This window comes from Daphnia carinata, chromosome 8 (assembly GCF_022539665.2).
Source record: "Daphnia carinata strain CSIRO-1 chromosome 8, CSIRO_AGI_Dcar_HiC_V3, whole genome shotgun sequence".
In the NCBI taxonomy this organism is placed as follows: Eukaryota; Metazoa; Arthropoda; class Branchiopoda; order Diplostraca; family Daphniidae; genus Daphnia; species Daphnia carinata.
This window is the reverse complement of record NC_081338.1, coordinates 4,018,040-4,027,118: the sequence shown is the minus strand read 5'-3', so window position 1 is coordinate 4,027,118 and position 9,079 is coordinate 4,018,040. Positions and strand designations below refer to the sequence as shown.

Genomic DNA, 9,079 nt, shown 5'->3' with positions numbered 1-9,079 from the left:
ACTAACACTCCTCACCATGAAGGTAAAACTTCAAAAAGTAATTTCCTAAAAGATAATCCATTAAACTATTTGTTTTTGCTTGTGTACCAGATCGTTTTGCTGTCCGCTTTCTTGGCCGTTGCAGTTGCTCAAATTGCGTATGATCCAGAGCCGGCCTACAAGGCATACGAATACGTTAGTTCTAATTAATTTGCTTAATTGAACTAGTTGTCTAACTTTTTTTTTGTTTCTATTTGAAAACAATGCTGTTTTTTTTTTATAGCCGTCACAGCCATACAGCTTTGCGTGGGAAGTGAACGATGCTCCTTCCTACAACAATTATGGTCACTCTGAAAACAGTGATGGCAATGTGGTCACAGGATCTTATCGTGTCGCTCTGCCTGATGGTCGCACTCAGATTGTCAATTACAGAGCTGACAAGAATGGTTATGTAGCCGACGTGAAGTACGAAGGCGAAGCCAAATATCCTGAATACAAACCGGCAGTGTCTTATACGTCTCCGGCCTATAAGGCTCCTGCCCCAGCCTATCAAGCTCCCGCCTACCAAGCTCCAGCTCCTCCGGCCTACAAAGCTCCGGCTGCTCCGGAATACAAAGCTCCGGCTGCTCCGGAATACAAAGCTCCAGCTCCTCCAGCATACAAAGCTCCAGCTCCTCCAGCATACAAAGCTCCAGCTCCTCCAACATACAAAGCTCCAGCTCCACCGACATACAAGGCTCCGGCTGCTCCAGCATACAAGGCTCCGGCTGCTCCAGCGTACGAGGCTCCGGCTGCCCCAGCGTACAAGGCTCCGGCTGCTCCAGCATACAAGGCTCCAGCCCCACCGGCGTACAAGGCTCCGGCTGCTCCAGCCTATGAAGCTCCAGCTGCCCCAGTCTATGAAGCTCCGGCCGCCCCAGCATACAAGGCCCCAAGCCCACCGGCCTACAAGGCTCCGGCTGCTCCAGCCTATGAAGCCCCAGCCTATGAAGCTCCAGCAACCCCAGTCTATGGAGCTCCACCCGCTCCAGAATACAAAGCTCCGGCCCCACCAGCATACAAGGCTCCAGCCCCACCGGCGTACAAGGCCCCGGCTGCACCCGCCTATGAAGCCCCAGCTGCTCCAGCCTATGAAGCTCCAGCTGCTCCAGAATACAAAGCTCCGGCCGTTCCAGAATACAAAGCTCCGGCCCCACCAGCATACAAAGCTCCTGCCCTACCAGCGTACAAACCTCCGACGTACGAAGCTCCGGCTGCTCCAGCATACAAAGCTCCGGCTGCTCCAGCATACAAAGCTCCAGCCGCTCCGGCATACAAAGCTCCTCCAACGGTGGCTTACAAGACTCCGGAAGCTCCTGTTTACAAGGTTCCAGCTGCTCCGACCTATGAAGCTCCTGCTCCACCGGCTTACAAAATCCCTGCTGCTCTTTTTTACAAAACCCCTACACCAGTCTACAGTCGTAACTGAACAGCTAATCAAAATAAGTTAGTTGCTCAATTGTTTATGTACATTTAAAGGGAGAAACGAAATCTTATGTTTTAAAAGAAAACGCTGATTGCGTTAGATGATTTGTACCATACGTGCCCAAATAGTAAAAAACAATGAAAACCTGTATGTCCATTGACTAATTAAACAAAAATATAATGGAACAATGTTTCTTTTTTAAATATCTTAGGGGGGCTTGTTATCACAAGCTTAATTGGCGCTACGCTGATATACTCCGTTATGGTAACGGGGTGTATACGTTTAAAACCAGTGCAAGGAGAACGAAGGCTTGTAATTCAAAGTTGATGTGGTAGAAATTTAACGATGAGATTCCAAAGGTTTTCGAGTCTAAGAAATCGGGGAAAAACAAAAGCTGAATTGCACATCAAAATTTTGCTTACCATTCCTCCATTTTTTACCTGCACGCGCTGCTTTCTTGACTAGCATCCCTTTCCCCCTTGTGTGCCAGAAGGCAAGGTAAGGATGAGTACGCAAAATTCTCATCCACTCAAGCATCGCAAAGCGGCAACTATGTCAGCAGTGGATGTCTGCTACTGTTCTCCAAACCTCAATTAGAGAATCTCCTTGTGCAACGCCCACTAGATCTTCTCTCCATTTTCAACAGGTGCACTGTTTAGTATCGCTCAACATTATGGAACGTTTGATCAACCAAAGAAATTAGTGCAAACGCTTGAGGTCATCGTGACTTCAAAGTTGGCGACTGGGTGCCGGACTCGAAAAGGAAAGAAACATTTCAATCCTCTTATTTAAGCATTAAGGTCATTAAAAACCAGCATTGTGATTGAGCATTGTGTAATGATAGCTTGAGTACACTGGTGCGACTCTGGATCAGACCGGTTAACCTAATCGACCATTCCAGTTTCAGAAAAAAAAACAGAAGGAAACGATTCCCTTCACTTTTTTTTCCGGGGTACTTGTTTTTTTTTTTTTTAAATGAGGGAGGAAAAACCTGGAACTTTCACTACTCTTCCTCTTGTTCCGCGTGTTCTGTCGTCCTCTTTTGTAATTCTATTTTCAATTAGAATATTATTGAGACTTTTCTTTTGTTGGTAATTTTTCATGGCCACATGTTGCTATGATACCTGACAGGTTGAAAGCGTCACGTTCATATTGCACGTGTCATCTTGTTGTAATAATGAATCGTCTCATCATTTCTTATGGCATTTCAAAGTGAGTTGAAGCATCGACCTTGGTGGTTGAAACTAATGGGCATCAAAAACATTAGAAATGAGATCGTAGAGTAGTGTGTCCATTATGTTTTTGCTTCTGCTGGCAAGTTAACAATGTTAGTCGTTCGTGAAATTGGATCGTGAATTCATCACGACACGTTTCTCCCGGAAGGGAAACACGAACAAAATATCAAGTGCCAATAAGTTAGGACTTTATTATATAATTGTTTTTTTTATTTTTTCTTACCGGTGTTGATGTTGTAGTTTCGACGACGGTAGTATAATTTCATGGTGCCGTACAAGTCCCGCTAAACGAGAGAAACGAAAAAAAACGCAACGATGCACGCAAAAAAAAAGGGATGGACGTTGTGCTGATGATCCTTAGCCGGAGAAAAGGAGGAAAAAAGGGAGCCAATCTCTTAGTACTCAATAGAAAAAATAAAAAAATTCACACATCGATTAGCAAGAAGTAAATAAATTGTTGGCCAGTAGCTCTGAAGAGAAAGTACGAAGTGAAACAGCTGTTTCCGCGCAACTGCCCCATAACGCGCAGCAGATCATTCGACACAAATAATCACGGGGTTTCACGAGGGTTCGAGGGGTAGTTCGAATCGAGGAAAAAAAACAAATCTTGCGGGCGTGTTCCGGGTAACTTTCCAAAATAATATACCGTATGATCTTCAAGATGCAGCGCGTCGTTATACTTTCCGATTCAAATTACGCGCGATTTCAGCTAAGAGGGAAATTTCATTGGCTGGCATTTATTCAAGTATGATTCCATATTTAACCAGTATGACAAGATCATTTCCAATGATAGAAATGCGCATTTGGCACTATCGGAGAGAGAAACTATTCCGAAACATAAAAACGCGTATTGCAAAGATAGTCGTCGTAATCAATACAACAATGATATTGAGGTTAGCAAAGGCCGCTATGTGCAGCGAACTGGCGTAATTTATGAATTTGCATATCTGTCTAACTAGCGGTATATCGCATAAACTACAAAAAAAAAGCCATCGATTATTGTACAAGTCAAACGTGTGGGGGAGTTCGATACCGACATCTGAATGCGATAGAAAGCAAAAAGAGATCGCGTAGTGAAGCAGAAGCGTGAGTCTTAACGTTTCTCCGTAACGAAAAGACGCAAAATAAACGGAGCCTGAATTCACTTTCCCTCTCACGCTTCAGAACGCCCTTTTCCCTGGGCCATCACACTAGTGTTTCCAGCTCAGGGGGTGCACTATATAAAGGGCGTTGTTAGATAGCTGAAAAACATCAGTTGTTCCATCTTATCCAACATCTAAACAGCTCTAAACATGAAGGTAAAGTCTAAGAAAGAAAATTACATTACGACGAAGAAGAACACACTGAAGACATTTTTGCTTCGGATTAATTGTTAGATCGCCATCCTTGCCGTTGTGTTCGCAGTTGCTGCAGCCCAATCTTATTCAGAGCCGGCGTACAAAGCTGCTGAATCTCAAGTAAAACATCAGTTCCATGCTTCCTATTTGTTTTCATTGTTTTCAAAAGACTAAACGAACTTGCTTTAGCCTCTAATGCCCTACAGCTTCGCTTGGGACGTCAAGGATGACACTTCCTACAATAACTATGCCCACTCTGAAAACAGCGATGGCAATGCAGTCACCGGATCTTACCGAGTCCTCTTACCCGATGGCCGCACGCAAATTGTGAACTATAGGGCTGACAGCAATGGATACGTGGCTGATGTCAAATACGAAGGCGAGGCCAAGTATTCCGACTATAAAGCACCGGCTTACAAATCTCCCGCTCAGCCGGCCTACCAGGCTCCTTCAGCTCCCGCACCACCAGCCTATCAGCCATCTTCAGCTCCCGCTCCACCAGCCTATCAGCCATCTTCAGCTCCTGCTCCACCAGCTTATCAGGCTCCTTCAGCTCCTGCTCCACCAGCCTATCAGGCTCCCTCAGCCTACCAGGCTCCCTCAGCCTATCAGGCTCCCTCAGCCTATCAGGCTCCCTCAGCTCCTGCCCCACCAGCTTATCAGCCACCTTCAACTCCCGCTTACAGAGCACCATCATCTACTCCCGCTCCAGCATACAGACCACCAACTACTCCTTCAGCGCCAGCTTACAGGGCATCAGCCACTCCTGCTGCTCCGGCTTACAGGGCACCAGCTACCCCTTCGACTCCAGCATACAGGGCTCCATCACCTCCTCCTGCTCCTTCAGCTCCAGCTTATAGGGCACCAGCTACTTCTACTTATCCAGCACCACCTACACCCGCTGCTCCTGCTTACAGACCATCAGTAGCTCCATCCACTCCGGCTTACAGGGCACCAGCCACGCCCGTCTACGGGGCTCCTGCTCCTTCTTCAAACTATCGAACTCAACCAGTTCCTCTAGCCTACAGAGGCTAATTGTTTAGTCATCTCGCGTTTCATTTCATTTTTTTTTTTTAAATTCTAGCAGAGGATTAACTTTGGTACTTTTGATTGTCACTTCTATACCACATGAAAATGTTTTGTAATACAGGATGTTCTTACATTTCACTCAATGATTTGTATTATTTTAATGTTGGGATCGCTTGGAGAAGACTTTAAATGCCAACTAGATACGATGATGGCTTTACTGAAATCGTTAAGTACACGATCAATATGTCAAGTTGGTGTGTATAACAAACTACGCTGAATAGGATAAACCCACAGCACAGAGCGCTAGCGCACGTCAACTCAACTAAGATGGAACGTGTAGCCCTGGGATTTAAAAATTTAAAAAAAAAAAAAAAAAAATTATTAATTATGGATTGTTACCAGCACAACCGATAATGCATTGCTCAAGGCTTTCTGTCGCCGAGGTAACAATTTCAGCGAGTAAGCTGCACGCGGATTTTTGTCACGAGGCTTTTGCGTATCATAAATATTACAGTGTTAAATTGTCTCCTGGAGCAAAAAAAAAAATCCATATCCTTCCATTACGTTGCCTCCTACGTGCTGATGTTTTTTTTTATATCTCAACGTAGCACGAAATTAGTTGACCAGCATCATATCCTAGAAAACACGGATGAATATTTATTTACTACATATCCTATAAAGGATTTCGTAACCTCAAATTTTAAAAAGGGGAATAGGATGGGTTACGTATTTCGCTCCCGTCCTTATCCCCCCGCGTTCGTAACCATTCCCACGTATTTCTTTTTAAGTAAAATTGGCAACCCTTTGGAAATCCACCCCCATAATGAATTCAGTACACTACTCGGCTAGTTTCATGTTTCAGTCGGTCGTTACCTAGACAAGCCATTCGTAACCCTAACGTGTGTTTGTTTTTTTAAGTTGTTTAAATGCTGTGGAAAATGATCGTATACGGTGAGAGGATTTCGTTGAGGTTTCAGTCGTGTCTCACATGTAACACTTGAATGTATTACGTAAGCTGTCTACCCTGCTCTTAAGAAACATTTAGCCACTACATTTTATTAGAGGTAAGCCTCACATGCAAAAATGCTGTTTCATTCATGATCCGATATGTAAACGATTTCACATCGAATTTGTTCACGCTAAGCAATCAGAATTTAAGAGCTAAAATTGGGAGCTATCGCTTTGATGACGTAGAAAGCTGGTGCATTTTTTTTTCTAATGGGATCGATGCATTTCGTCTGCAACCTTACTTTCCTTATTCTCACAAGTCCCGACATTCTCAACATTCTTGCCTATCTTTGACGGCAAAAACGTGCCAGTGGGACCTGTCAAACGTTTTCAATTTTTGTTCAATCTTATTTATTTTTTTTTTTCTTTCACCGGCGTTCCTAAATGTGAAGGAAAAGTTTAAACTACAATCATGTCTTGAGGCGAAGAGAACAAAACAAATACTGCTACTGAAGCTTCAGCTAATCCTATTTTTGACAATGAAAATGTTTTTTTTTTTGTGATGATATAACAGAAGAAAACATGGTAGATGAAGCTCTTGAGTGTATGTTTGATTTACTTTGATTGACGTTTAATCTAAATCTGTTTCGAATTATCGCCACCTCCGCGACCTATTTGCAAAAACCTGTTCCGCGATTGGAAAAACGAAGTAAAAAATGAAACAATACGCGGACGCGTGGTCACGATGACTTTGGTTAACGCAATACGCACGGGCAACAATGCCGTTAGGTGAAAAAATGTAAATTGTTCACGGTAGAAAGCGTTTGATGGTTGGCTTTGACTTGTTTGAAATACAAAAAACATTGGGTTCAAAACACTTTCCCTCTTTTTTTTTTCGTTCTACATCTGGCAATGCTACGGGCTATGAGGGCGATGTCTCTGTCACGTTAAACTTCCGAAACACTTGCAGTATATAAAGGAAACGCGGGTTGCAAAAATCAACATCAGTTGTTTCCCTCCAGTCATCGCTAGTTATCCAACATGAAGGCAAACTAGACTTGTTATTTCTGCGGTTATGTACTCATAATGTAATCTTTAAATTTTTACACAGGTTATTGTAATTGCCGTGTTCTTCTGTGTCGCTTCCGCTCAATCTGTTTACTACCCAGAGGCAACATACGAAACAGAATACGTGAGTGTTTCAATCCTTACTTTTTAATCGTACTCGACTCATTTGGGTTGATTTGCTTTCACTTACTATTTAGCGTGCACAGCCGTACAGTTTCTCATGGGAAGTCAACGATGCTGCTTCCGACAACAATTACGCTCACACTGAGGTTAGTGACGGTAAGGTAGTTTCCGGCTCTTACCGTGTCGCTCTTCCCGATGGCCGCATGCAGATCGTCACGTACAAAGATGACAGCTACGGATACGTTGCGGATGTCAAATACGAAGGTGAAGCTAAGTATCCCGAGTATAGACAGCCTTACTCTGCGCCTGCCTACAAAGCTCAGGCTTACCAAACACCTGCACCGGCCTATCAAACTCCAATTGCACCGACCTACCAAGTCCCCATTAAACCCGCCTACGAAGCTCCCACTACACCCGCCTACGAAGCTCCGGCTCCAATATACAGAGCTCCAGCCCCAACCTACAAAACGCCAGTCTATGAAGCTACTACTCCATCCTACAAAGCTCCTACTCCGGTCTACAAAGCTCCTACTCCGGTCTACAAAGCTCCTACTCCGGTCTACAAAGCTCCTACTCCGGTCTACAAAACTCCTACTCCGGTCTACAAAGCTCCTACTCCGGTCTACAAGGCTCCAATTGTTCCTGCCTATAAGCCTGCCATTTCTAAACCATACGATGCTCAGTCTTCTCCATCCTATAAGATTCCTGAATACATCGTTCCTTCCTACAGGCCTGTAACAACTGTTGCACCTGTTTACACGCCACCCTCTACACCTTCCTCGGCTATTTACAGTTCCCCTGCACCACTACCTTTACTTTACAGGACACCTGCAAAACAAGCGACATATTCTGCAATCTAACATAAAATGTCGCGAATATTCATTCCTATTGTGCCACAATCCTTATCAAACCTAAACCTCACGATTGTAAGCGTGTAGCTTGCATTGTCTTGTACCCCAAAGAGGATTAGATGCCATCATATGTGTACATTTACGTTATTCAGAGCAATATAAAATATTATTTCCGAGCTTTTGGTCCACATTAGAATGCAATCACGATTATCGACGGGTGCTGGCATGAGCTTCGTATTAGCAACACTTTCTTCCACCACAGCTACACCCTCTGCATTCCCTGTGGTGAAATTTGGACAACGAATGCCAAACTGGCAATCCATTTTACCTCGGGGAAATACCGCGAATGAAAAGTTTGGCAACCTTTAAACATTTTGCTGTTTCTCAGCGTATCGGAACTGCACGAAAACAGGTAATATACAATTTTTTGTGTGCAAACTTTCATTGGATCACGAGTTAGAATTTTGTTTTGCTTAAATATGAGAGTTTAATAAGCTTCCTTTGGAAAGGGAGTTTATTATGCAGAAAGTATGATTGGAAATTGAAAGCACAAAAGTTGCGCTAGTTGATTTTTCCTTTGAGGTTCTTTCAGTAGTACGCAATTATAACGGCCAAATAATTTTTTAGTTACTGTGAATGATACCATCATTGGTGCGCAAGAAATCACTCTTGCGGCTTCCAATAAAATCATACGCACCAGGCAATCCTGTATTGGACTTGTGGACATCAAAAGCCGTTGCTCGGCATTTGCACTCTTTGCAGGATTCTGCGTTTCTCTCTTTTTCTGATAGTAGATATGTAGCTTTTTTTCTTTTCTGGTGTAAAGCTATTTTATTGATTGCATTTTGAATCGAACGAAGAAGAAGTGAAAGTATTCGTTTCTTTGTTCGGCGAAAAAACTTTGTTCTCCTGTTCGTTTCAAAGTAAACATTAACAAGGACAGCATGCTATTATTTAGAGTGCGTCAACCCAGAACTATGGTTTAATTATGTGACTCAAATGAAATATGTACACACTCTAGACACGCTTCGTCTTTGGATAACT

The 9,079-nt window shown here is 43.5% G+C and overlaps 3 protein-coding genes across 3 annotated transcripts; all 3 read left to right on the top strand.

Annotated features, from left to right (window-relative positions):
• Positions 1-1,504, top strand: LOC130704171 (uncharacterized). The gene is made up of 3 exons (XM_059496707.1): positions 1-22; positions 91-174; positions 263-1,504. Exons 1-3 carry the CDS (start codon positions 17-19, stop codon positions 1,445-1,447), a joined length of 1,275 nt encoding a protein of 424 aa, XP_059352690.1. The 5' UTR covers positions 1-16; the 3' UTR covers positions 1,448-1,504.
• A 2,383-nt stretch (positions 1,505-3,887) lies between these two features.
• Positions 3,888-5,183, top strand: LOC130703694 (uncharacterized). The gene is made up of 4 exons (XM_057525133.2): positions 3,888-3,977; positions 4,056-4,136; positions 4,206-4,563; positions 4,684-5,183. The coding sequence occupies exons 1-4, from the start codon at positions 3,972-3,974 to the stop codon at positions 5,049-5,051; spliced, it is 813 nt and encodes a 270-aa protein (XP_057381116.1). The 5' UTR covers positions 3,888-3,971; the 3' UTR covers positions 5,052-5,183.
• Positions 5,184-7,005: 1,822 nt separating this feature from the next.
• LOC130703697 (uncharacterized) lies at positions 7,006-8,205 on the top strand. The gene is made up of 3 exons (XM_057525137.1): positions 7,006-7,040; positions 7,105-7,185; positions 7,259-8,205. Exons 1-3 carry the CDS (start codon positions 7,035-7,037, stop codon positions 8,042-8,044), a joined length of 873 nt encoding a protein of 290 aa, XP_057381120.1. The 5' UTR covers positions 7,006-7,034; the 3' UTR covers positions 8,045-8,205.
• The last annotated feature ends 874 nt before the right edge of the window (positions 8,206-9,079 follow it).

What these genes read in the sequence shown, in the direction of transcription:
- LOC130704171 (XM_059496707.1), top strand. An exon ending in CCTACAAGGCATACGAATAC is followed by an intron (nt 175 to 262) that starts GTTAGTTCTAAT and finishes TTTTTTTTATAG; the next exon opens with CCGTCACAGCCATACAGCTT.
- LOC130703694 (XM_057525133.2), top strand. An exon ending in ACAAAGCTGCTGAATCTCAA is followed by an intron (nt 4,137 to 4,205) that starts GTAAAACATCAG and finishes AACTTGCTTTAG; the next exon opens with CCTCTAATGCCCTACAGCTT. An exon ending in TCCACCAGCTTATCAGGCTC is followed by an intron (nt 4,564 to 4,683) that starts CTTCAGCTCCTG and finishes CTTATCAGCCAC; the next exon opens with CTTCAACTCCCGCTTACAGA.
- LOC130703697 (XM_057525137.1), top strand. An exon ending in CAACATACGAAACAGAATAC is followed by an intron (nt 7,186 to 7,258) that starts GTGAGTGTTTCA and finishes CTTACTATTTAG; the next exon opens with CGTGCACAGCCGTACAGTTT.